This window comes from Cyprinus carpio, chromosome A20 (assembly GCF_018340385.1).
Source record: "Cyprinus carpio isolate SPL01 chromosome A20, ASM1834038v1, whole genome shotgun sequence".
NCBI lineage: Eukaryota > Metazoa > Chordata > Actinopteri > Cypriniformes > Cyprinidae > Cyprinus > Cyprinus carpio.
In genome coordinates, this window is record NC_056591.1 from 4,027,857 (window position 1) to 4,055,725 (window position 27,869).

At 34.9% G+C, this 27,869-nt stretch overlaps 2 protein-coding genes across 3 annotated transcripts; one reads left to right on the top strand and one right to left on the bottom strand.

Moving 5' to 3' along the window:
• Nucleotides 1-5,315: 5,315 nt before the first annotated feature.
• arv1 (ARV1 homolog, fatty acid homeostasis modulator) lies at nucleotides 5,316-10,939 on the bottom strand. Its single transcript, XM_019074387.2, has 5 exons — nucleotides 10,781-10,939; nucleotides 10,144-10,263; nucleotides 9,857-10,010; nucleotides 8,678-8,899; nucleotides 5,316-6,311 (listed from the first exon to the last, which is right to left on the bottom strand). Exons 1-5 carry the CDS (start codon nucleotides 10,874-10,876, stop codon nucleotides 6,184-6,186), a joined length of 720 nt encoding a protein of 239 aa, XP_018929932.1. The 5' UTR covers nucleotides 10,877-10,939; the 3' UTR covers nucleotides 5,316-6,183.
• Nucleotides 10,940-11,032: 93 nt separating this feature from the next.
• On the top strand, nucleotides 11,033-27,667 carry LOC109113771 (tetratricopeptide repeat protein 13-like). 2 transcript variants are annotated; one of them, XM_042777400.1, is made up of 23 exons: nucleotides 11,033-11,239; nucleotides 12,245-12,339; nucleotides 12,565-12,640; nucleotides 12,745-12,815; nucleotides 13,273-13,338; nucleotides 14,455-14,547; nucleotides 14,625-14,741; nucleotides 15,694-15,804; nucleotides 16,507-16,589; nucleotides 16,675-16,816; nucleotides 18,386-18,560; nucleotides 19,447-19,603; nucleotides 19,724-19,854; nucleotides 21,097-21,229; nucleotides 21,352-21,444; nucleotides 22,013-22,096; nucleotides 22,979-23,063; nucleotides 23,610-23,716; nucleotides 24,485-24,620; nucleotides 25,309-25,388; nucleotides 26,327-26,405; nucleotides 26,486-26,565; nucleotides 26,651-27,667. In XM_042777400.1, exons 1-23 carry the CDS (start codon nucleotides 11,071-11,073, stop codon nucleotides 26,763-26,765), a joined length of 2,478 nt encoding a protein of 825 aa, XP_042633334.1. In that variant the 5' UTR covers nucleotides 11,033-11,070; the 3' UTR covers nucleotides 26,766-27,667. The 2 variants fall into 2 exon arrangements, with proteins under 2 accessions (XP_042633334.1, XP_042633333.1); XM_042777399.1 differs by having other exon boundaries at nucleotides 11,034-11,239; nucleotides 23,607-23,716.
• The last annotated feature ends 202 nt before the right edge of the window (nucleotides 27,668-27,869 follow it).

The following is a 27,869-nucleotide window of genomic DNA, read 5'->3' on the forward strand; positions in this document are numbered from 1 at the left end:
CCGCTCACCTTATGCAAACCTCTCATGCATTTTCCTCCCGCTCTATAAGTAAATCGATAACCAGCTCCATAGCATTTCCCGCTCACCTTATGCAAACCTATTCTAGATCATGTTTTGTAGATGTTTTATTTATTTACTTACAGTATAATTGCTGCTTGAATTCAGTCTTCCACTGTGCGCGAACTTTCTCTCAGTGCATATCATGGGAGTATCCTCATGTCTGTTTTTGCTCAAATGTCAAGGTTTCCTGTATTCATAATGTGAGATCATAAACTTTGTTTTTGCAAGTACAAACGGCCATCAAATCCACTAAAAAGATTCAGTGTATGCATATCATAGCATGCCACAAATGTAAGCGTTTTATACATTATAACATATTTTCTTGAAGTGTTGGTGGACTGAATGCCTGGATTTCAAATGCACCGTTATGGATCATCTAATACTGTGATTGAGAACTGATAATCATCGTTGTGTTTCTAACTACAAGAATATTAATATCAGCAGAGAGAGAATCTCTTCTACCTCTTGTGTGTTTGAGCTCTGAAAACTTTTTTCTCACACCAGCAGATACAAACAAGTGGATCTTTTTTAATTCCCAGCATTTATAGAAGTCCTGATTCGATTTTAACACTATTTTACAATTTATAACCTTCTTATTTGGTTCAATTCTGAGAGCAAAACTGAAAAAATAATAAAAAAAGATATTGTTATGCAACCTGCAAGGCTTTAGGTGCTTTGACCAAAATCAGCACTGAACTTCACACATTGTGCCTTGACACACCTCAGCTTTGAATCCAAGTGTTTTTTGCCATCTCTGGCCCATGCATTCATTTCAGTCCCTCTTAATAACAGGAGAAAGTTCCACCCAGAAAATGTCTCCTCAGCACCCACCTCATTATCTACGACCCTGCACTCATTTATTGCTATGATCCTGCATGGAAATTCCCACTCGAGTTTCGTTATGTGTTTTGCATACAAAGATGCTAAATTAGATGCCGTTTGTGTGTTGGACTTGTTTTTGGTCAGTCTGTTCTTGAATGTTTTTCAAAATTGTCAAATGTGTTTGTGCGAAACAGTGCATTTATGAGATTTGACCTGATAATTGATACAGGAATGATCCTTTTGTATGTTTTATAGCGTGTCAGTGATGCAAAATAAATATAATGTATGGTCCATCTTGGGTTTTTTTATGATTTTTTATGTCACTTTAGAATTTTAGAGCTCAAATGCTTAATTCAGTGCAAGAATCAATATAATTCTTAAATATCTTTATTTAAAAAAAAAAAAAAGTTTTTTTGGTGCTTTCCACCATAAACTTTTCAGACTTTTTCAGTATGCATTGTTGTCACATGACCTTTTCTAAAAAACAAACAAACAAACAAAAAAAAACGGTTGTTTATTTTGCATTTTTAATGCAGTTTTGTATTAAAAAAAAATCTTAATTATTGACAGTTCTGTCAAATAATGAATGCAGTTGATACTACTTCAGTTTCATTCATCATGCTGGAAATAGAAGGTCAAGTTCATTGCATTGCAGGATATGATATTTCACACATTCACATCTTTTTTTCTCACATTTTTTACTGCTCATTTTGCCAAATGTATAATGAATCTATTCTGTATATGCAGAAAAGATGCACACTTATGCATATTATTAAGTTGGAACAACACACTGTCATATGCTACTACTGCTGCAGTATTTAGTATTTATACTGTGCACAGTATGCAAATGTTATGCATATGATATCAGCCTGACCTACATATGCCAAAATCAGCAGCACACAAGAGCTTACTGTGTGCAATATCCAATAATGCAATGCACTCAATTTAAATTTCCATCTCCCTTTTGATGTATATTATTTGACCATTGCCTAATTTGATTCCTCTTGCTAAATTAAACAGGGTCAGGTGTTGACAATGACTGTGTCCATGTCCCAATGGGCTTTCACAATATTTTGTCCAACCCCTGTACATTTAGCCTGTATGCCATAGCTATAGTAGGATATCATACTGATCTGAACAGAGCCAGAGATGCTCTGCTTTATGTTTGAATAGTGTCCAGCATTGGCCTTTAACTAATGGGCAGAACACTGAGTTCTTGCCCTGATCTGCCAGGAACAAACTGATAATGGGATTATAAATCACAAATTGATGCTGTATATTGAAGAGATGAATAATTGTGGTGTTCTGAGTAAGCTGCTGATGATATAATGATATTCTACTGATCACAGGTGTAACCGTACCATCTTTAACTTAATATCTCAGTACATTTAATAGGATTGCGTCAATACTGATGCAATTATACACTGTCCTTTAGCAAAAGGGAGGCTAGATGTTCCTCTTCAATGTTTGCTGTGCGCTAAATCTCTAAATCTAAATCCACACCTCTGAGTTTGGGCCTAAGCACCTGTTCAGGAGATTGAGCTGGATTACTGTAATCTTTCTTGAATGCATCCGCGTCACGCTGACCAGGGATTTTTCTGCTCAAACTCCAATAAGTGAAAGACGAGTGTTGCCTATGCGACAGAGACCGTGGAAAAGAAGCCGTTACATCTGAAGACATATAGATATGAAGACATTTAAAGAATTTAAAAAGGATAGTTCTCCCAAAAAAAAAAAAAAATTATAATAATTCTGTCATTATTTATAGATATTGAAATCTAAAAGAGATTGCTATTCAATTCTTCCATTGAAAGTCCATTCGTCTAAAACTTTCAAGCTTCAAAAAGTTCATGAAAGTAATCCATACGAATCAAGAGATTTAATTACTGACTCTGAGAACCAATCCAGGATTATTAAAGTTGAACTAAAGCCATAAAACATGTTCATGACTCGAATTAAAGTAAATGTTTACTAAAATAAATAATCCTTCTTATATTGTCAGGTTATATGTTGAATTTATGCTAAGGGCACCCTGATAGCATCTGAAAAGCACAATACAATAGGCTACAGTATTCAAAGAATGACTTAAACTAATTGACTTTAATTTTGAGTGGAGCCCAACCTTACATTCTCTGCTTATTGGATAATTTACTTTCAGGACTTATTTAGCATGCTATTTTACTCTTAAACAATACTGACTTGTGAAACAGAGATTCTTCAGACCTGAACCAAACCCTATATACGTCAGGAACGACAACAAATACCAGAGTATGATCAAGCCCCACAGATATTTAAAAACCTGTTCTGACTTGTGGACACTCCACACTGACCTGCGTTTAGTCATAACAATCTTCTGATGACAAAATATGCAGGTTGGATTGTATATTTCCACTCTATAGACTGACAACGCTGAATTAAAATATTTTGTAAATCATTGAAATTATTCATGCATTGAAACTATTTTTAGCTGTGAATTCATAGAAATGAATTTAAATGCTACTGCATCAGATGCTTTAGAATTTACTCATTTGATTATATTATGATTTAAACCAAGCATATCTTACACCGAAAAAAAAATGTATTTATATAAATTATTTTATCGTTCAAAAGTAGTGTGTGTATATACAAATACAGCTGCTTCTCAATAAATTAGAATGTTGTGGAAAAGTTAATGTATTTCAGTAATTCAACTCAAATTGTGAAACTTGTATATTAAATAAATTCAGTGCACACAGACTGAAGTAGTTTAAGTCTTTGGTTCTTTTAATTGTGATGATTTTGGCTCACATTTAACAAAAACCCACCAATTCACTATCTCAACAAATTAGAATACTTCATAAGACCAATAAAAAAAATATATCTATTTTTAGTGAATTGTTGGCCTTCTGGAAAGTATGTTCATTTACTGTACATGTACTCAATACTTGGTAGGGGCTCCCTTTGCTTTAATTACTGCCTCAATTCGGCGTGGCATGGAGGTGATCAGTTTCTGGCACTGCTGAGGCTCTATGGAAGCCCAGGTTTCTTTGACAGTAGCCTTCAGCTCATCTGCATTTTTTGGTCTCTTGTTTCTCATTTTCCTCTTGACAATACCCCATAGATTCTCTCTGGGGTTCAGGTCTGGTGAGTTTGCTGGCCAGTCAAGCGCACTAACACCATGGCCATTTAACCAACTTTTGGGACTTTTGGCAGTGTGGGCAGGTGCCAAATCCTGCTGGAAAATGAAATCAGCATCTTCAAAAAGCTGGTCAGCAGAAGGAAGCATGAAATGCTCCAAAATTTCTTGGTAAATGGGTGCAGTGACTTTGGTTTTCAAAAAACACAATTGATCAACACCAGCAGATGACATTGCACCCCAAATCATCACAGACTGTGGAAACTTAACACTGGACTTCAAGCAACTTGGGCTATGAGCTTCTCCACCCTTCCTCCAGACTCTAGGACCTTGGTTTCCAAATGAAATACAAAACCTGCTCTCATCTGAAAAGAGGACTTTGGACCACTGGGCAACAGTCCAGTTCTTCTTCTCTTAGCCCAGGTAAGACGCCTCTGACATTGTCTGTGGTTCAGGAGTGGCTTAACAAGAGGAATACGACAACTGTAGCCAAATTCCTTGATACGTATGTGTGTGGTGGCTCTTGAAGCCTTGACCCCAGCCTCAGTCCATTCCTTGTGAAGTTCACTCATATCCTTGAATCAATTTTGCTTGACAATCCTCATAAGGCTGCGGTTCTCTCGGTTGGTTGTGCATCTTTTTCTTCCACACATTTTCCTTCCACTCAACTTTCTGTTAACATGCTTGGATACAGCACTCTGTGAACAGCCAGCTTCTTTGGCAATCAATGTTTGTGGCTTACCCTCCTTGTGAAGGGTGTCAATGTCACATCAGCAGTCTTCTTTGCAGGTGTTTTGAGTTGATTAGCTGAATCGCATGTCACCATATTCTAATTTGTTGAGATTTTGTGAATTGTGAATTGGTGGGTTTTTGTTAAATGTGAGCCAAAATCATCACATTTAAAAGAACCAAAGACTTTATTTAATATACAAGTTTCACAATTTGAGTTTTCTTAATTAATAAAGTGGTCACCATCCGAAATAAGGATGTTCTTGGTCATCTGAATGGCAAATATAGATATATATATATATATGAGTGTGTGTGTGAGAGAGAAACACCACTGAGATACAGTGTATATATATATATATATATATATATATATATATATACACACATATACAGTGTGTATATATAGCCTACTGTATACACACATACATACAGTAATTCACAGATTTAAGTAACACTTAAGTAACAGTTAAGGTTCCTGCGTTGATACCGAAATTATCAGTTTTAAAGTTCACACTCAATCAATGCTGTATGCTAAATCTTCCGTTGAATTTCTTCGTGCGACTTTTAAACAGTGAATACCAGTACCACACAGAATCAAACATATCATTTATTAACCACAATCTCCTTCAGTTAAACGGTTACAAAACATTCAGTTTCCCAAAGAGGTGCAAGATTTATTCCCGGAGTTCCTAGGGAGTCCCAAGTTGCACAAGTTCATACTGAAGGTCCACACTTCATGTAACGGAGATAAATGACATCAGCAAGAAAGTCTACATAAACCATCCAATACAAAACAGATGCCATTCAGATCATTACAGTAAGTGAACAAATTGTGTTGACACTACTCCACAGGCATCTGTAGTACATTTGACTCAACATCTTCTCTCAGCAGAGCTAATTGAGGAATTTGACAGATGACCTCAGGAATGTGAAGCTGCGCCTTCAAAGTCTTTATAAACACACATGATTTTGTTAAAATTGCACAGGCTTGCTCTTTACTATACAGACCCAAACTAGTTCTTCTGTGAGGAGAAATTACTGGTCTTAAACGGTGTTAACTTAGTAAAACCAGACATATCTGCATGAAAAAACAAACAAAACAAAAAAACCCATAACCATGTGGTAACCATAGTAAAGATAAACTATTTGCTCTCTATGACCTCATTTACTTTCACTTGGCATTGCCACTGAATTCCTTTGTACGGAACATCTTGTTTAAAGAACATCTCTGAAGTAATGACAAGCATGTCTCAACATTCACATCTGAGATTTTACACGCCAATCAGTTTCAGAAATCAAACTCTCTCCGCTGGTAGCAAGGCTGACTTGAATCATTCATGAAGAAAGTTTTGCAACAGTTCATAGAGCATCCATATATCTCTAGATGGGACAGTTTGATGTTTACTGTCAAGGGTTTGAGATGATCCTGAGGTTTCAGATTCCTAGATTCTTCTCGTCTAGAGCATTGACAGATAGTCTTGTGAACAGACTTGCAGTGTTTTTAAAGCCTGGGCAACCCACGTCTCTAACAGCAAGCCACCACACACCGCCACGAGAGACAGTCGCCGACTGCAGTTCAGAATCACTGAAACATGGAAAACACAAATTATGTCCATGATAAAAGAAAAGGTATTTTCATTTTAAAACTGGGGGTGTAATGGTACAAGTTCTCGTCACGATACAGATGTCATGGTTCGGATCATGCAGTCAGACGACAAATACAGTCAGTCATAGGCATTCAATCTAGAAGGGGCACACACAGTACTGCAACGCTAACACAAGCTCACTGTTCGTGATGCTCGAAGAATAGGAAGAGAAATATGTGGGGGTTTATATGAATGTCTCTCTGAGAGGAACTTCCCGTCTTCAGAAATGTTTCCTTGGCATTTTCTTTTTTCTTACCTCAATCTAATGCATATAAAAGCTGCTTTGTTTACAGCGGTAACCAAGGAAACACTACATCACTGCTGTTCCATAAGCGCCATCTGCTGTCAGAGAATAAATCTGCATTTTCATTCAGCAACCCGTCTGCTGTTTTTGTCTTATGCAGCATAATTTCACAAATCTAAAGTCGTTCCGTTTTTGCTTTAAATCTTGAACTTATATGATCTAATTCATAAAACAACTGCTCATGCTACATGTATGTAGCACTACTGTCTGTTCAAAATAAATAAAAAAAATTTTTTTTTACTGTTGTATCAAACTCGACCCCAAAACCGAGGTACGTACGGAACCGTGACTTCTGTGTGCTGTTACACCCATATTTAAAACATGTGCCAAGTTCGTAATGTACTCTTAGTATTAGTACGCTTACTGACATACAGTCATGAGGGTTTGCTGGCGTTCTCTCTATTATATAATTTCCTGTTTTACGTTTTTCTCTGCATGTTGGTTGCACCACATGAAAAGAATAGCAAGTCACTGAAATAATAATACTACACAATACATTTAAAGGGATAGTTCACCCAAAAATGTCAATTCTGTCATCAATTACTCACCCTCATGTTGTTGCAAACCTGTAGGACCTTCGTTCATCTAAAGAAAACAAATTAAGATATTTTTGATATCCTTATTACCTTTCTGGGCCTTGAATGTGTCAGCTGAATTGCTGTCTATACAGGATCAGAAAGCTCTCGGATTTCATCAAAAATATCTTAATTTGTGTTCAGAAGATGAACGAAGGTCTTATGGGTTTGGGTAAGAGAGTGATTAATAAATGACAGAATTTTTGGGTGAACTATGCCTTTAATGTGGAGCATCTTTTAGCAGTGTCCAGATGTGCTAAAGAACTCAAACATTTGCCCATATATTGATCTTTTTTTGTATTATCATATATATATTTCTTTAAATCACAATGTAGCGGACTACCTTTATAGTGTTATTAGTTACCAAAGTGAATTGCCATTAAAGTAATAGCTCAGCCAATAATGAAAATCTGCTCACCCTGAGACCACCTAAGTTTGAAGTGAATGGGTGCTGTCAGAATGAGAGTCCAAACAGCTGACAAAAACATCACAATAGTCCACAAGCAATCCACATGACTTTAGTCCATCAATTAACATCTTGTGAAGTGAAAAGCTGCATGTTTGTAAGAAACAAATCCATCATTTTAACTTTAAACCATTGCTTCTAGCCAAAATACTAGTCCATAATTCAAAATAACATTTCCTCCAGTGAAAAAGTCCATTCTCTCACAACAACATATCTCGACATATTTGTCAAAAAATTGTCATATTTGGAGTGTTTTTGCATATAAATGGTGCTTGATCCATGCATATTTCTCTCCTGATTCAGACTAGACGCCTTATTCACTGAAGCCATCTTAATGTTCGTTTATTACAAACATGCATCTTGTGGTTTTCTTTTATTACTTGTGGGTTATTTTAATATATTTATCAGCTTGTTGGACTCTCATTCTGACGGCACCCATTCACTGCAGAGGATCCACTGGTGAGCAAGTGATGGAATGCTACATTTCTCCAAATTTGTTTTGATGAAGAATCAAACTCATACACATCTTGGATCTCCTGAGGCACATTTTTAGCTAAATTTTAATTTGTGTGTGAACTATTGCCTTAAATCCACTTTAATTTATTGTTTTGTTTCTTTGTTTAAAACAAATTTAGCATTAACTTGGTACCAGCATACTGGTACTTTTGATATTTCTAAAACAGTGCTGGTGAAACATCTGCACACACTACAGGAACTGCTGGGGGTGGTTCACACACCCATGAAGACCTTACACAAACAACGGCCCACTCAAAACAATACAATCCTCTGTGTGAACACAAGTGTGTGGGAAACAGGGTGCACCAGAGGGAGAGAGAGTGTTTACTTTGGTTCTGTGACTGTGATGTGGACATTTCACTTTGTCTCTGGGTGTTAATGTGAATGAAAGAGTGTGTTTATTGTGTATGGATTCCATAAAAGTATGTGTTTGTTGACATTCACCTCTTATGGCTTGTGAATTGGAGGTCAGGACGAACAGTCGTATGAGGCTGAAGCAGAGCGGGGAGAAATCGTGCTCCCAGATGACAGCTGGAATTAGCAGCACTTTGCCGTAGCTGGAGAGCAGAAGTGCCTTCAACAGCGCCTTCAGTTCTAAAGAGGAACCAGAGCAGCACTGCGCCGTCCAGAGGATGAACAACACACCTATGCAGAACACGGCCAACTCTACACATACACAGAGAACACGCTGTTAGGGTGAATTTCTGAATTGTCATTATTTGAATGACAATCAAGCACATTTCCCCCCAAATTCTCATTATGGTAAAGTAGAAAACAATATTCTTAGTTTCTCATTAATGTATTGCAAGCTTATGCATTACAGTCGTAAAACCCTAAATATTAATATATGAGCTATAATGCATAATATATTAGAATAATAATATAGAAATAAAATGTTCAATAGTATATTATATTAAATTGTAAGTGCATCTACATCATGGTAGTACTTGGATGAATCTCATGAAAATATGTCCAGGACATATTTCACCCCCACATCAAAATAATAATAATAATAATCATAATTATTAATTTAGCAGACACTTTTATCAAAAAAAGTGACTTAAAACATGAAGAACATTCATGAAGAACAAGCAATTTCATAATATATAGATACATACGTACATATAATGTATTTAAAAAATAATAATAATAATAATAATAATTTGCAAAATAAAAACAATATTAAGATTTTTTTTATCAGGGTGGCATTATTTCAGTGACAGAAAATCATGTTCCATCCACATGTTCAATTTTGGATTTTTTTTTATTATTATTGTTATCATTATTCAAGAGATTCTCATTAATGTAAGAAAATTCTTTCTATATTACAGTCAGAAAACAATGCAATGTCAAGGAGTGCAAGGAGAACAAATCCTACCATAAACAGTACTGTTCAAAGATTTTGGCTTTTTTTTTTTTTTTTTTTTTTTTTTTTTTAAGAAATTAATACTTATATTCAGCAATGATGCATTAAATTAATCCAAAAAAAAGTGACAGTAAAGATGTTACATGATTATTATAGCAACAAAATTTCAAATAAATGCAGTTTTTTAAATGTTCTATTCACTAAAGAATCTTAAAAAAATAAACCACAAAAAAAAAAAAAAAAAAACAATGATTTACCCAGTGAAGCCAGTGCAAACAGGCAGTAAAACTCCCACTCTTTAGTGTAACGGATGATATCAGCGGGGTCATCGTTGGACTGGGACCCCTGCAGGAGGGACCAGCGCAGATACGCCTCACACAGCAGACAGAACACACACAGTTTCCAGTGGATCTAGAGAGAGCGGAACAGAGGCTGCGTTCACAATACAACACCATTTATGCCGTCTGTATTCTGCACACAGTATACAAACTCTCTGCATGCATTTCTCTTTACCCCAAAAACGGTTAAAAAAAGTTTTACTCACATTGATCTCAGTGTTGAAGAGGATATGTCTAAAAGCCTGGATTTTGCATAGAGTGGCATCTATCAGAATAATAACTGGATCATACTCAATGTATTTGTCAACTGGCTTCTTGCATGAACTCTGCAGAGGGGAAAAACACATCAGTTTTATTTTTGAATGACAATTTATGAATTTCAATTTATGTTAGACAAATCACTGATTTAAAAATCTGTATATGCATATTTTTTTCATGAAATATTTGTTTTGGGTTTTATAACGTACTTACATTTTGCTGAAAACCATTAAAAAGCATATAATACATTTCAAATGCAGATATTTCGTGGAACTTAGCTTTACAGCGTCAGATAATAATATTTATTTATTTATTTATTATAAAAATACAATTAGTCATCAATAATTCAAAACGATATCTTTTTTTCTTTTTTTTTTCTGTGCAATATGGTGAAAGTGTTTAATTTTTTCCCCAACCAAAACATACATAAATACATAAATAAAATTAACTTAAGAGTAAAATAGTTACAAACAGCCGTGCTCTTCGCTATGTGCTTTACATCAGGCCTAAAGTTGCGAGCATGCTAACCTGAGCAGAACAGAAAACAAACTAAACTTGAAACGCTGAACTTTATGATACACTCACACATATGGTGATCTTCAGTATTCCGTTGCTGTAATCTCGATGCAGTTCGTTTGCATCTTCGTTACACTCCACGCATTTAAACAGCCCCGGTGCCATTCTCCATTAGACAGCATGAAAACACGCCTACTGCTTCCTGATCCTCCAAACGGGGCGGGGCTTATCAGGCTGCTGACGGGAAATGTAGTTCTTTTCTCCATTGTCGCCGCTGCCGGGAAGTAGGGATTTAGTTCCACGCAACTACATTACCCAGACTGCACCGTTCCTCACCTGCTCATAACGTCACTCAAAACATGGCACCTGCTGGCGGGGGTGTTGTGTTGGCGGCTCTGTCGCTTCTGTACTTATGCGGAGCTATTTTATCCAGCGAGTATTTCTCCACCTTGACTTTTTTCAACAGCGACCTTCACAAGCACGGCTGCAGCTCTCCGGCCGAGTGGGAGGAGTATGCGGCGGACTGCGGTGAGCTTCTGTCACGTCCTGATCTAAATGTGTATCTGATTCACACTCTTCCGCTCGCAGTGACACGGGATCCTTCATGCAGAACCCAAGACCATACAGGAGAAGCTCGCATTACACATGCAGAAGCTCTGGGCAGTCAGCAAAAATTCACATCATGCATGCAGGAACCCTAAAACTGCTGCTTGCAGAATCTCAGATCATGCATGCTAAACTCATGAATGTTGCATAGCAATAAGAAGGACGAGAACATTTGTATTGGGTTTAAGATTGTTCAGCAGATGTAGCTCGGCATTATGGTGGTTTGGAAATGTTCATGGCATTCTTTGAAGTAACTTTAACTATTTGTGCCATGAAAGCACAAATAGCACGAGTCCACTGTTTTCAATAATAACAATAACTAGGAAGAGACTGTGGTATAGTGTCTCAAACTATTGTTGTTACCCTGGTGACATGGCATTCTGTTTCAGATTGTGTTTTGATCCAAAGGAGTCTTGAAATACAATCCTAGTAACCCATAATGAAAGAAATTAGCACAAAAGAAAATATTTTGAGAAATGGTAACCAAATAGTCGACGGTAGCCATTGGCTTCCATAGTTTTCTTCTTCTTCACACTATGGAAATCAATAGCTACCATCAACTGTTTGGTTACCAACATTATTCTCTATAGCTTCTTTTGTGCTTGAGGATGAGTAAATAATAAAATTTTTTTTTTTTTTTTTTTTTTTTTTACATTTTTGGGTGAACTATCCCTTTAAAAAACAATGAACAAAACTGTGCATGGTGAAAACTATCCTGAATGCATGTAATACAGATTCAGTTGCATAACATGTTTTAACTTGTTATTTTATAAGCATTATATGAGTTTGGTACTGTATCTGGTCTCCTTGATTTGGGTTCTGCCGCAAAGCCAGTCAGAAACCAATGATAGTGGAAACAACATTCATCATGTTTAGTTCAAGACAAAGTCATTTGGTTATTTTTTTATTTTTTTTTGGGTCCGTCAGAGTCATCTATCCTGCAGTTGGAGGATCCGGACTGTGAAGAGGGGAGCAACCCGCCCTGCGAGTCCATCTTTTCACTCAATGCAGAAAAAATACTTGTGAGTTGCGTTCGCATCATATTGGAATAGTTCAGGCCAAAATAAAAATTCTGTCATTGTTTAATTTACTCTCGTTTCGACTTACTTTGGAACTCAAAAGTGAATCTTTGAACGATGTTGTAATTATGGGTCTCTTCCCATTGTTGTTATGTAACCAGCGGTGGCTTGGATTGTTTGCCGGAGGCTGACAGACTTCCTGATGTCTTTTTCTTTCTGTCACCACAGAATCAGGCAAAGCTGTTTGTCCAACAGCGTCGCTTTCCTTTCGCTGTGGAAAACCAAAACACCAATGAGGAGCTTGGTGTGTGTCAGCTGTGTTTCTCACTGTTTGGACTTTGGCAAGTGTGTATTTTGCGCTTGTCTTTAGTTGATGTTCTCCGCTGACACTGTTTGTGTTTATTTCAGCCATTGGCTATGTTCTCATTGGAAATGGCCTGTATGATGAAGCTATCAAGCACTTCTCCTTACTGCTACAGGTCAGTGATGTTGGGACTGAAGGAAACGTAATGATACAGTGTTCATATGGTGTTAAATTCAACATGAAATCAACATCGTCCCAACGGTGTTGTTTATTAAAATCCATTTGCACGACAACTATTACTTCTTGTATTGTGGTTTTGTCCGGTAATTACTCAAATTAGACAGATTCATTTTGAGGTCGCATGACTGAATCACTTGGTTATCTTTTAGGTTCCTTGTTAGTGTACACTTTCAGTTAGATAAAAAGTTGCTGGTATTATTTTTTTACATTGAATATCTTATATCCGCATTCTAGAAGTGAAAGTTGTGAAGGACTTTTTATGTTGAAATATTAGTATATCAGTTGTATACAGTTATAAGAGTAACACCCTAACTAAGGTTGAGTAGTAGTATTTGTCTGGTAATGGTGAACTTGTTATAAGCCCTGTTTCACAAAAGACCTGTCCTCATCAGGGAGATCCTGAGCTGGTCAGCGCCATCTACGGACGGGGAATAGCCTACGGCAAAAAGAGTCTGCAGGTCAGTCGTTTGCTTTACACTGCCAGTCCAAAGTCTGGAATAATTACGATTTTTTTTTCAATGTTTTTGAAAGAAGTCTCCTAATACTGCGTTTTTGATCAAAAATAATGTAAAAACAGTAATATTATAAAATAATGTTGCAGTTCAGAAGAACTGTTTTAAAGCAGTAAGTCCCAAGAAGCCGTGGTTTACAGTGAATTTATAACAGCTAAGGGATGTTGTCAGGCACTACCCGAAGCTTTTATAAAAACGGTTATTCCATGTGCATGGTAAGGTTTGACAGAATAAAACAGAGCAAATAAAGTGTAATGATATAAAAAAAACAGTATTCTTCCACCAAACAATGTAGTTCCTCGGAAACAGGTGTGGTTCCAACAAAGTGGTTGCCGAGCAACACACAGAAGTAAACAGAAGAAGTGTAATTTAGCTCAGCTTTGAACGTGGCTAAACCAATCAGAATCAAGCACCGGAACTATCTGTTCTATAACAGAATTTTAATACTTTTTAAAGTTTCAGTTTTTTTCTTGCGATGGAAATGCAGAATTTTCAGCAGCCATTGCTCCAGTCTTCAGTGTCACATGATGGGAAGTTTAGGGTTAAAAAACAAAACATTTATAATGTTACAGCAAATTTCTGGTTCAAATAAATGCTGTTTAATTGAACTTTCTTTTCCTTAAGATAATCCTGAAAAAAGCATTGTGGTTTCCACATAACGTATTAAGCAAGAACTGTTTTCAAAATAGATGATAATAAGAAACCTTATTAATAATTGAGCGCAAATAACAATTGATTAAGCAGAAAATCAGCATATTATTACGATTTCTGAAAGATCATGTGACACTGAAGACTGGAGTAATGATGCTGAAAATTCAGCTTTGCATCACAGAAATAAATTACTTAATAAAATATATTCAAATAGAAATGTTTTTTTTTTTTAATTGTTATAATATTTCACAATGTTACAGATTACTGCAGCCTTTGTGAACGTAAAGGACTTTCAAAAACATTTAAATATCTTAATTATTCCAAACTTTTGAAGGATAGTGTATGTATGTTGGTTTATCAAACGTTTTTAGCCATAGCTGAACATATAATCGAAGCTAACTCTCTCTCTGGGACATAAAGAATGCAGACTTGGCTCTGTATGAGTTGAGCAGAGTGATCGCACTGGAGCCCAGCAGACCGGAAGTATACGAGCAGAGGGCGGAGGTGAGGAATGTTTATTCTTCCACAGGTTAAGACTGTTTATGAAGTGTTTAGTGGTAATGATGACACCTGTGGTTCAGATTCTGTCTCCTCTGGGCCGCATCAGTGAAGCTCTGTCAGACCTGACTAAAGCCATACAGCTGCAGCCTTCAGCCCGACTCTACAGACACAGAGGAACGCTGCTCTTCATATCAGAGGTACACACACCACACAGCCATCTTATCTGTCAAGTAAACTTTGGTTTTGACTTGAATAGATTGTTAAAGTGTTATTGTAACGTATAGATCTCCTTATTTCATGTCCTGAGTGGATAGATAGCGCTGGCTCTGTCTGGGTACAGAGTCCAGGACCTTCATATTTATCACATTTTTAAGTAATTTGCAGATAAGTAACATCTGTGTGAGCTGTGCTTCATACATCACTACACTATTGATAATTCAAAATGGACCTTTTTTGTATTTTTACAGCTAATGTGACTTCTCTGTTAGTTTTCCATGACTACTTTCTGACCCTACGAAGCAAACTGGCTGTTGTTGCTACTATACCTTTAAGACTTCAGTATTAATTAATCATGTAATTTTGTTTTGTTGCAAAACTTTTGTTGGACTAATGAAATTGTTGACTGTGGTCTGTTCCTGTCAGTCAGTTTATGTTTTTTAATGGTCTGTAAAAGTCACCAAAGATGCATTTATTTGATCAAAGTACAGTTAAAAACAAAAATATTGTGAAATATTATTACAATTTAAAATAACTATTTTCTATTTTAATATATTTTAAAATAGAATTTAATCCTGTGATGCAAAACTGAATTTTCAGCATCATTACTCCAGTCTTCAGTGTCACATGAGCACCATATCAGCAAATTAGAGTGATTACTGAAGAATGAAGAAATATTTATTATTATTATTATCAGTTGTTCTGATTAATATCTTTGTGGAATCTGTGATACAATTTTTCAGGATTCTTTAATGTTCAAAAGAACAGCATTGATTTAAAATAGGTATAAAAACTTTTAATAAATTTAACGAATCCTAGCTGAATAAAAGTATGAATGGTAATTTCTTAAAACTTTTGAATGATGGTGTAGGTTCAATCACTCATTATTTAATAATATTTACAGATATCTTCCTTGCTCTCATTGTCTTTCAGGATTATATCGCAGCCATGGAGGATTTCCAGCAGTCTCTAGAGCTGAAGAAGAACCAGCCCATCGCTATGCTCTATAAAGGGCTGACCTTCTTCCACAGGGGCCTCCTTAAGGTAAAAAAAAAAAAAGTCATATCAAAAATGCGGTACTTTTGTATAAGCGAGAGCCAGTGCAGAATGCCTTGATTCAAGAACCTTATGTAGTTTCGATGTAAGAACAATAATTTTATAATTAAATAAGACAGTAGGGCTGCACGATTATGACAAAAATCATAATTGTCAATTATTCCCTTGAAATTGTAATTGCGATTATTAATTACGATTATCACAATTTACATTAAATTATGTTTATATCATTGTTTGATGCAGCTGCATGTCATATTTTTATATGAAAATAATACTAAGTGCTTTTCTATAGTATTAAGCCTCAAATGTCAACTATACATCGGACTGATTTCTTCTTTAAATTATAAAAAAGTAAAAATATGAATGGTATTATAATGTTATTCTAAAACTAAAATCAAAAAATGGGAAAAAACCCTTAAGATAACATGTAAAAAAAAAAAAAACGCATCTTAAGTATGCAGAATAACATAAGTGGACTTTGAACGATTAATTGCCGCTTTGAACGATTACGTAATTGTGGCATCAATAATTGTAATTGCGATTAGAAATTCGATTAATTGTGCAGCCCTAGCAGAAAGTCTAATTATTTTTTAAAGAAATATGCCATTTTGTATTGGACAGTTTTCTATATTTACAGTTAGTGGCATAGCTTAGAGTTTACACTACTAACAAATAGTTTTCGGCTTGCAGGAGGCTATAGAAGTGTTTAAAGAAGCTCTCAAATTGAAGTCGGACTTCATAGATGCATATAAAAGCTTGGGTCAGGCTTACAGGTGAGGTGCTACTGACTCATGATGATTTGAACAGTCAGTTTTTTCAGATGTTTCTCTGCAGACAATTGTGTGTGTGTGTGTTCAGGGAGTTGGGTGATTTTGAGAATGCTATGGAGAGCTTCCAGAAAGCTCTGTTACTGGATCAGAACCACATCCAGTCTCTCCAGCTCAGAGGAATGATGTTGTACCACCACGGCAGCCTGCAGGAGGCCATAGGCAACTTTAAGGTGTGTCCAAAATGGTGTTGTATTTACCTCTTTGTTGGCAATAGTAATCCTTAAAAACAACATGAAGTGAAATAGATTTGAATAGATCGTTTACTTAATACAATGAATGTTAATATCATAACACAATGTGTTCCAGTCAAAACCATTCTTGATAGACAAAATCGAATCCCACTGTAGATTATTACAACCGTTCGAACGAATCAATTGAATGAATGATTCAGTGATAAAATCAGTGACTTGCCGCCACCTGCTGGTGGATTTAGTTTCTTTTTTAGTGTACAATTTCAGTTATTAAAACCATTTAATATTTCTTTATTCAAAATTGTATATTTAAAACCTTAATCTCCTCATGAATTTGTGAATTTAATTGCACTCATGCCACCTCTGAGCCGCATTAAACATCTGAAAATGTACTTACAAGCCACTTTTGAGTTCTTCTGTGCCACCTCTGTAGTACAAATTAATTTATTAATACTAATTTCATATGATTGGTAACTTATTTGTCTTATTAAAGAAATATTAAATAATTTAAATAACTGAAATGATATGCTAAAAATGAAACTAAATCCACCAGCAGGTGGCGGCAAGTCACTGATTGTATCACTGAATCATTCATTCAATTGATTCGTTTGAACAGCTGATTCATTCAGGAATGAAGCAAGTGACTGTCTTTATGAACTGACAGAAAACTTTAATCCCAGAGTACTGTATATTATTTTGCAGTAAAATTAATATAAGGAATAATTCAGAAGAATTAGTATTAGTTCTTATAAGCTTTAACAAAAATACAAGATTCACATTTATGCTTTAAAATAATTTCAGAATACCTTGAACCGTAAACTTGTAATCAAATTACTATAATTTTTTTTTCTACTAAGTATTTTTACAAAGTGAGGGTCAACTCAAAATGATCTTATGGTGTAATTTACAGTATATGCCGCTAGTGGAGTTTAAGCAAAGTTCACCCAAAAATGAAACTTCTGTGATCATTTACAGAAGTTTCATCCATCTTTGAAACACAAATGAAGATTTTTTTATATCCCTGAGAGATTTCTGTTCGTAAGTTCATAAAGACAACGTAAAAGTAATCCGTATGAGTATATGAAAACATTGATTGTCCCACATAGATCTATCACAAGCACTTGTTTGACACGTTAGAAAAAAGATAGAAGATGCTCATTTGTTTATTTGTGTTTCTGAAGCCAAACACAAGTCTAATGGGTTTGTAGTAACATGAGGATGCATACATTTTTGGGTGTACTGTTCCTTTAAATTATTTTTACAAACTCTGATTGTTTGTTTTAATGGATTCATCTGTTTCACTTATTTGGGAAGATCAAGTAGACAAGCTGACCTGTCTAGAGTAGTGCAACTCCAAAGTCCTTCTTTACAATATCAATAGCATTGATTTTCTTTTTTTTAAAGTCACTTCTACACAATTATGTTTTCCTTGTATCGTTTCTTGTATTGAAGCTCAAAACGAACATGTTTTTGAATTCTTCTGTTCTTTTTGGATTTGTGTGGTCTGTGGTTGTTGTTTCATTAGTGTTTTATCATGTTGTCTTTCAGAGATGTCTGCAGCTGGAGCCGTACAATGAAGTGTGTCAGTACATGAAGGGTCTCAGTCACGTGACCATGGGCCAGTTCTACGAGGGCATTAAAGCGCAGACTAAAGTCATGCTCAACGACCCTCTCTTGGGACAGAAAGCCAGCTCCGAGTATCTCAAAGTCAAATATCTCCGAGGTGAGATTACATAATGCTTTACAGATCAGTAGTTCTCATTAGCTTCAGTGTCTGTGTCAGCCAGATAGATATTGTTATCTTACTGACATAAATCAATTTGCAATGCATTTAAATGTATAAATTACTTCAGTGTCACATGATCTTTCAGAGAAAGTGAAAGTGAAAGTGACGTGACATTCAGCCAAGTATGGTGACCCATACTCAGAATTAGTGCTCTGCATTTAACCCATCCGAAGTGCACACACACACAGAGCAGTGAACACACACACACACACTGTGAACACACACCCGGAGCAGTGGGCAGCCATTTTATTGCTGCGGCGCCCGGGGAGCAGTTGGGGGTTCGATGCATTGCTCAAGGGCACCTAAGTCGTGGTATTGAAGGTGGAGAGAGAACTGTACATGCACTCCCCCCACCCACAATTCCTGACGGCCCGAGACTCGAACTCACAACCCTTCGATTGGGAGTCCGACTGCTATCCCTGTGGTAAAATTCAAAACAAACTCTGTATCTCTACATCAGAAATCATTCATATATGAAGAAACATTTCTTATTATCTCTGTATCTCTACAACTCTATCCAGTTGTGCTGTCTCATATTTTCGTGGAAACCATGATGCATTTTTCCAGGATTCCTTGATACTTTTTTTTCCATTCTTGATGTTCAAAAGAATAGCATTTACTTGAAAAAGATTAAAAAATAAAAATCTTACTGACGCCAAACTTTTGAACACGTGTGTGTGTGTGTGTGTGTGTGTGTGTATAGTATTGTAATCATATTACATAAAAAATATAATTAAGTTGATTTACCCTCTTTAATAAAAGGTTGATATGAATTTCTTAGATCAGTGATTTGGAGTTGAAATATGCTGTTTTTCTTTGATAGAATACTCCCGTTATTTACACTCTCATCTGGATGTACCTGTTGCGGAGTATAACGTTGATCAGGATTTGCCTGGAAACTTTAAGAACCACTGGGCGAAGAATCTTCCCTTCCTCATCGAGGACTATGAAGAACAGCCTGGACTTCAGCCTCATATTAAGTGAGTTTAGATGCAAAATGAGTCTTTTGTGTTTTTGGCATCATAGGCACATTTGAATCCAATTTCTCCGATATCAACATGTTTTTGCTTGTTGTAACTTTCTTTATTGCCTCCTTGTAGAGATGTTCTACCTCAGAACTTTGACAGTTACTCTGCTGAAGTGCAGAAGCTGATCTGTACAGCGGATCACCTCGGCGCACTGATGCAGTACGACACATTAGGGTTCTTACCAAACCTCAGAATACACCGAGGTCAGAGCTCTTTAGAAGCACTAAATATAAAAAAATGGTATGATTGTATTATGTTCAAATGACTATAATACAAATATATATATATATATAAGTGGTGCGCATATGTGACCAAAATAAAAATAAATATGCTCATACCCCTAACAACATACCAAAAAGCTTAAAAAGATGAAAATGATGAAAGGTCATTAAAGTTAATATTAGCATATTAAGTGTACTATAAAATAACTGTATTTTTATTGTATTATTTTTATTTATTTTTAAATATAATAGTGTAATAATACACTAATTATTTTGTTTATCATTTTATTTATTTTATTAAGATACAAAATAAATAATAATAATATTACTGATAATAATACTATTGTCACTATTAATAATTATTATAACTTTATAGTTATATTTAATGAGTCACACCCCTGTATAATTGAAATATCATGTGGTGCAGCAATCAACAACAAAAAAAAAAACACAAACATACTTGAATTCATATTAGTGTACAAGGCATTATTTTACAAAAGTCTAATTTTTAGTGGGTTTTTTTTATATATTTTTTTAGGTCAGAAAAATCACAAAATAATAAAGTGATACAAGTATTTAAAGAAAAGTTTACAAATAAAGTAGTAAATAATATCAAATATTAAATCATGTAATGCAGCCTTCACATGAAAAAAAATTCATAAAATATTTTCTTTGCACCTTGAATGCTTAAACAATCATTATTTTTTAAACAGATATTTACAGGTTTCTTTTTAAACAAATATCCCAAATTGTTAATTTATAAATATCACTAAATCTTTACTAAACTAACCACATCATAAACATTCTCTTGTCATTAAAAGGTTAAATAATCTAATAAAAAAAAATAGATATATTGACTTTCACACACAGTCATAAGGCTCCTCAAGCTATGATATCAATTAATAAGCAGTGATGTATTATTAATATTTAATTATTTTTTTCACAAGTGATTGTTGATAGCACTACTTGACTTTAATTTTAAGTAATAAGCAGTGATGTATTATTATTAAAATTATTTTTTATTTATTTTTAATTTCTTTTTTTTTCTACTTTTTTTTTTCTTAGAATTAGTCAAAAAATTATATCAAATATATACCCGTTATATCAAAACAGTTAATTTTTGACTTTTTTCAAAAAAATAAACAAGCATGCTCATCATAAAAGTGGTGCATTCAAGTCATCATATTTCTGAATTGCATTTTTAATGTTTTCTTTATTGTGTAGCGATGGGTTTGGCCACCATAGAGGTGATGCAGGCCATGCAGCGCACCTGGAGTAACTCGAAGGTTCGAGTCAATGGAAAGACCAGACAGCTGCAGTGGAGAGACATGTTTGACATCGCAGTGAAATGGAGAAGGTCAGATTCCAGCCAACGTGCCTGAGCTTTTCTCACGGCTCTGTGGAGGGTGCTACCAACGCTTGATGATTGATCTTTGCTGTTGTGTGTGTGTGTGTGTGTGTGTTCACGGGTGTGAGCAGGATTGCAGATCCAGACCAGCCTGTGCTGTGGTTGGATCAAATGCCTGCCAGGAGTCTTAGCAGAGGATTTAACAACCACATTAACCTCATCAGGTGCTGTATCTGCCCTCAGTGTACCGAGTCAGGTGCTCTGTAAAGCTGCCAGTCCTAATCTCTTAAGTACTTTTTTAAGGGTTGTTTATACCAAGGATGATAACTATAACCATGAAGTTTTAATAATTATTTTACGTCTCCACACCACAACTGTATTGAAAACGACATGAAGAACAATATTGTTGAAATCACTTTTAGAACACTTTTTTTCTGCTGATGCATGATAAAAAAATGTTAGAATCCACCCGACTTTAAGAGCTTACAGTAATGATAATTACTGATAAAGCTTGCCATTTTTATTCCCCCCTCCCCCCCAAATACGAGTAGCCCTACAGTGTGCTGTCCATAAAAATACTTCATGCCGCTTGGTACAGAGAAGCCTTGATACCATACACATATTAGATATTACTGATACTGTCTTTCTCATTGAAACACTGAAGTAAGCGTTTTCCATAAAGCTGTTTTTAAACTATAATATGCTGCTCTTGCTTGTAGTGTCAAACAGGCCTAAAACTCTATTGCTGTGTCTGTTTTATAGTGTTTTAATGGTTTTTCTCTTATTTCTTAGAGGGCAGATCATTAATATCAGATATCTGGAGTATTTCAGTAGTATTCTCAGCTTCGTAAAGGAAAGAATACTGGTTTATCATGGGTGAGTCTTTTTAATGGAAGCCCGTTTCCGCCACTATATAAAAAAATAAAACTAATTGCGACTCTTTCTCACAATTCTGACATTTTTTCTCAGAATTGCAAGTTTATATCACGCAATTCTGACTTTCATTTTTTCTCACAATTGCAAGTTAATATTATACAACTCTCAATTTCAAAACAAAAATCTCAATTCCAAATCTATAAATTCTAATTTTGAAACTATAAACTCTCAATTTAAAACTCACAATTGCAAAAAAAAGTCAGAATTGTGAGATAAAAAGTCGTTTATTTAGTAGCAGAGACGGGCTTTCATACTTTTGTGTGTGTGTGATTTTTAATATTTGTAAAAATATTATACTGACAAGCTACACACATTTGTTTTGTTAGTTTTTTTCACATACACACAAAAAAAAACACTCACCTCATTAATTCAAATCTACATCCATCTACATCAAAAAACAAAAAAACTAAACAGAATAATGTTAATGTTCAACACTGATAATAAATGTTTCTTGAGCAGCATATCAGCATATTAGAATGATTTCTGAAGGGTCATGTGACACTGAAGAGTTACATTACATTTGAAAATATATTAAAATTAAAAACCATTATTTTTGATCAAATAACTGAATACTTGACGAGCAAAGAGACTTAATTCAAAAACATGAAAGAAAATCTTACTGTTCTCAAAGTTTTGAACTGTAGTCTACATTTTATTTCATACCCTGCACATTCAAACACTTCACCCATTCAGTTAAAAACTTCTGTTTGTGTTTGTTCATTCATTATTTATTTATTTGCCTCATTCATACATGCATTCCCTCACACAGAGTTTTTATTTTATTCATTGTCCATGTATTAATACACGTTTTCTCTCTGTCAGGGCGTATAACCCACGGGGGCTTCAGGACGTAAAGCAGGCTCTGGAAGATGTGAATAAAGTGGAGGATCTGCTGCCCATCATGAAGGTACCATGAGTGTTAAACATCAGTGATTTTAAGCATTTAATTATTATCTTTATTAATCAATAACTGGATAATCTGTGTGCTGAAGAAATGAAGTAATCTTCCCGGTTGGACGAGCTCAACTTCTGTTTCTAGGTCTAGAAGCATCTTTCTCACCCTAAACTTTCCACATTAGATATAAAAACAAAAAATAAAAAATCACCAATCAACAACAAAAAAAACTTTTTCTACAAAAAAATATTTTATATTTTTTTTTACATTGGAATTCTTTCACACAAGTTGAAAAGAAGAGCATTCATTTGAAATATAAATATTTTGTAGCATTATTAATGTTATGAACAGCTGATGAGAGAGCCTTTGATAAACAGGTCTAATGAATGCTAATCGTTTTATTTACCGGCTCATAATTATGCTTGGCTTTTGACACTTGCATTCGTGTTTATTGATAGACATTTATTTAAAAACATATGCATGTTCTTATAAACCGCGTGCAGAAAGACAGATTGTTTCTCTGATGTGCTTCTGTGTGTGTTTGTATATCTGAAGCAGTTCAACAGTAAAACCAGAGACGGCTTCACAGTCAATTCTAAAGTGCCCAGTCTGAAGGATCCTGGGAAAGAATACGACGGGTTCACCATCACCATCACCGGAGATCGGTGAGAGCTGAATATTGTGCCTTCACACTTCATGTTCTTTGGTGTATTTTCAGTGTTTGGGATGAAGCAGGCCGTGTTTTATATTCTCACGGCTTCCACATGCAGGTGTGTGAAGGGCCTTCTGCAGGACGAGATGATTAATATGATGATTCATTTAGTGCTTTAGAGAACAGATTGCATTAAGATTCTGTTATACAGACACGCTTAATCACACACAATTATGAGAGGTTTATGTGCCTAGTTATTATCTATATAGCTGTATGCAGGGATTAAAGTTTTCTGTCACTACGACAGATTTCCGTCAGTTCATAAAGACAGTCACGTGCTTCATTCCTGAATGAATCAATCGTTCAAACGAATCAATTGAATGAATGATTCAGTGATAAAATCAGTGACTTGCCGCCACCTGCTGGTGGATTTAGTTTAATTTTTAGCTACAATTTCAGTTATTTAAATCATTTCATATTTCTGTATTCAAAATGTTATATTATAAACATTAATCTCCACATGAATTTATGAATTTAATTGCACTCTTCTGAAAATGTACTTACAAGCCACTTTTGTGTTCTTCTGTGCCACCTCTGTAGTACAAATTAATTTATTAATACTAATTTCATATGATTGGTAACTTATTGGTCTTATTAAAGAAATATTAAATGATTTAAATAACACATGCTTAGCCCCCTTTTATTTTATGTTTTGATTACATGATTAGAGATCCGGGCCTTATTGTGTGTCTTGTGCTAATAATTTAGTGTTGTTTGTTAGAGTGGGGAACATGCTGTTTTCAGTCGAGACTCAGACCACAGATGAGAGGACGCAGCAGTATCAGTCAGAAATCGAAGCGCTCTATAAAGATCTCACTGCCAAAGGCAAAGCCCTGATGCTCTCCACTGAACTCGGGGTAAGATTAACATCTGTTTGTCTGTCTGTATCTGTTCTTCTCTGAGCATCGATTTCACAATCTCCTCTGTCTCCTGCTGAACCTGTACTGGGACTGCTGCCGTGTGCACATTAGTCACGTCTCCTGAAGCAAATAAATTCAGTGTCACGTAGAGGCAGTCTCACGGCGGCTCTGGAATCTGCACCTGTCTGACCTGTTACACAGAGATGTATCATCATGGGGTTTCTGTGACCTGTGTGTCTCGTCTCTCACACACACACAGGGAGAGACCCAAATACACTGTTATACCCAGATATCTTTGCCTGTATCTTTATATAACTTAAACTTAAAGCAAATGTACAAGTTCAAAAGCTAATATTTAGTTGCGAATCCTTTGCATGCGATCATAGCAGCGAGTCTTCGACCCATAGACATAACCAGTTTCAGCCGATTTCTGCTGTTGCTTGTTTTGGGGAGTTTCCACATTTAGTCTCCTCTTCAGCTGCAGAGCACAAAGTCCGAGTATGGGACACCCTACTCGTCTTTTCCTTTGCATTCCTTCCTTGAAACGTCGATCCTCCAATTTAATAATTACAGAACACAGTTTGAAAGTGACAAGGCAAGAAGAAAAATAAATACATAAACAACTGTAACATGTTTATCATTATTTTATTAGTATTTTTTGCCTTTCTCTCCTCTGTCTTTGTAGGACGCAGACGCCGTGTTAAATTTAATTCTTTCTCTGGTGTATTACTTCTGTAACCTCATGCCACTGTCCAGAGGCTCCAGGTATGACAACAACTGAATTACACTGTTTGGAGAATATTTATGCCTTTGTGAGAATCAGGGATTTAAAGTGGCATTTAAAAACTTAAAGAAATCAAGAATACAATGTATTAATTTTAAAATGTAATGCATCCGTGATCCATGTTGTAGTAAAAATAATAAACTTAATGCTGCCTTTACAAAGCCTGAAAGTTTAAATGGTTTAAATAATGTGCCTTGATATTTTAAGATTTATGTAAATATAATTAAAAAAAAAAAAAAAAAAAGTTAAAATAATTTTTTTTTTTTTTTTTTTAAGTTAAATAGGTGGTTGCTAGAGTTTTAGAAAGTTGAATTATTCTTATTTATTCTTATACTTTATACTGTACTTGTAAATAATTAATAAAAATGACAAAAATAATCAATTTAGCAATATTTGTTAAATCCAACTGTTGATATTGAAAGTTATAATTTTTAAATTGATTAAAATACATGTTTAAAAATACTATCTGAAAGCACTATTTTACATTCAAGTAAAAAAAAAAAAAAATTTTAATTCATTCATAATATTAATTAAAAAAAAAATTATTGACCTGTTAATTGTAATTGGTTTTCCCACATTAATTACCTGCAAAATTGACAATTTTTTGACTTGTAATATTGAAAAAAAAAAAAATTATTTAAAAGAAATAATTTATTTTATTAATTTTTAGTTATATTTTAAGACGTGAATTAAATAATTGCACATTTGTTGATTTTGTCTTTGTACATTGGTTTTTTTATATCTTTATTTTCAGATTAATTGATATTTAATTGCATTTTTTTTTTCACTCCTGTAAAAATGAAGTCAGTTTGTCCCTCATACAGATTAAGCAACATTAACAAGTTTTCACTGAAGGCAGATTTTATTTCAGAAGTGTATTTACTGTGTTGCATGTTTAAAGTGGCTGTTATTCCTTCAGTGTTGTGGCGTATTCTGTGCTCATGGGAGCTCTGATGGCCAGTGGGAAAGAGGTGCTCGGCCGAATCCCATCTGGAAAGGTAAAGAAGTCAACAATGTAAAAAGACGCATGCTCTCTGTAAGTGTCTTATTGAAACGCTGTCTTTGGTTGGTCACGCAGCTGTTTGACTTTGAGGCCATGACTACAGCCAGTCCTGATCGCTTCAGTAAGACCGTCAAGAGTTGGATGAACTTGAAGAGGTACAGCTTTGAATGTTTTGAGTATCACTATTATGAATGCTCATATAAACCACTGACCCTTTTTTCTTTCTCTCTCTGTAACTAGTTTGCCGAGTTGGTACCAGAACCTTCCACTGGTTTCAGAGACGTTCCAGTTAACGAGGACCATGATTGAAGTTCTCAACACAGACTCGTCTTCGCACTGTCCCAAGAAATCCTGAACTTGAAATACCATCCAGTTATTCAAAAGACAAAGGGCCGTCTCTACTCAGGGCATCTGTGCTCACAGTCCTCACTTTTACATGGTTTTTACATATCAAATATCAGAACAAATTCTCTTTGATTTTAGCTTTTATATTTACACAGACATGGAGAAGAGTGTTGACTCTTTGTTCAAATTTAAAATTAAATATACACTTCTGTTGTCCTTTATTATGTCATTAAAATTCAATTCAATTCTGAGCATATTCAGAGTTGGAAAAAAACTGCAGAAAATGTAGCAGAATATAATTGGAAATTTGTATTAAATTATGCTTTTCATTGTTTTTGGTTTTTGTTTTTAGAATGCAATCGGTGACTTGTTGCAGAGATGCCCTTTATAGAGTTTATTAAGCAATATTCTTCAGCTCTGAGTTTCTTCTGAATACTTGAACAGTGGGGAAATATGTTTGCAGATGTTTTTTGTTTGTTTGAAAGACAGACGTTCACTGTCCACACTGGCTTCTTTATAAATCGTTTGGTTGTCTTTATTTAAAGGCTCGTCTGAGTAAAGTATGATCAGATTCTGGAGAAGTTCATGTGACCTTAAACACTGGGAACAGTCGCGCCTCAATCTATAGTTGACTTAAAGCAAAATAGTCTTATATTTCCTCAATCTTTCATTTTATTCTAGCGTTGTCTTAAAGGACCATTTTAAGTAGTTTTCTTATGGCATGGTTGTTGCTTTTCAGCAAAGACTTGTTTTCTTTATTTTCCTGTGAAGAATTTAAGAAAAACAGTGGCTTTGTATTTTTTCCATTAGGGGAAGTAAAGGTTCTTTAACGCACAAAGAAAACTTGAAAGTGGAAAATCTGTGACTTCATTTGCTGAAACAGCCACAGTCAATAAAATTAGATGAATGAAAGCAGTGTTGTTGTATTTACTTCCTTTTTGAGCTCCTTTTTGTGGAGCAAAATCATATATATATATGTATATATATATATATGTATATATATATATATATATATATATATATATATATATATATATATATATATATATATATATATATATATATCGATATATATATATTTATTATTTATGTCGTAAATTATTTGTAGTATGCA

Coding starts and splice junctions, on each gene's coding strand:
- arv1 (XM_019074387.2), bottom strand. CDS start 10,876: ATGGCACCGGGGCTGTTTAAATGCGTGGAGTGTAACGAAGATGCAAAC. Junction 10,011..10,143: donor TCTTCAACACTGAGATCAAT/GTGAGTAAAACT, acceptor CGCTCTCTCTAG/ATCCACTGGAAACTGTGTGT. Junction 8,900..9,856: donor GTTTGCACTGGCTTCACTGG/GTAAATCATTGT, acceptor GTGTATGTGTAG/AGTTGGCCGTGTTCTGCATA.
- LOC109113771 (XM_042777399.1), top strand. CDS start 11,071: ATGGCACCTGCTGGCGGGGGTGTTGTGTTGGCGGCTCTGTCGCTTCTG. Junction 11,240..12,244: donor GGAGTATGCGGCGGACTGCG/GTGAGCTTCTGT, acceptor TGGGTCCGTCAG/AGTCATCTATCCTGCAGTTG. Junction 24,621..25,308: donor TGCTCTCCACTGAACTCGGG/GTAAGATTAACA, acceptor CTGTCTTTGTAG/GACGCAGACGCCGTGTTAAA.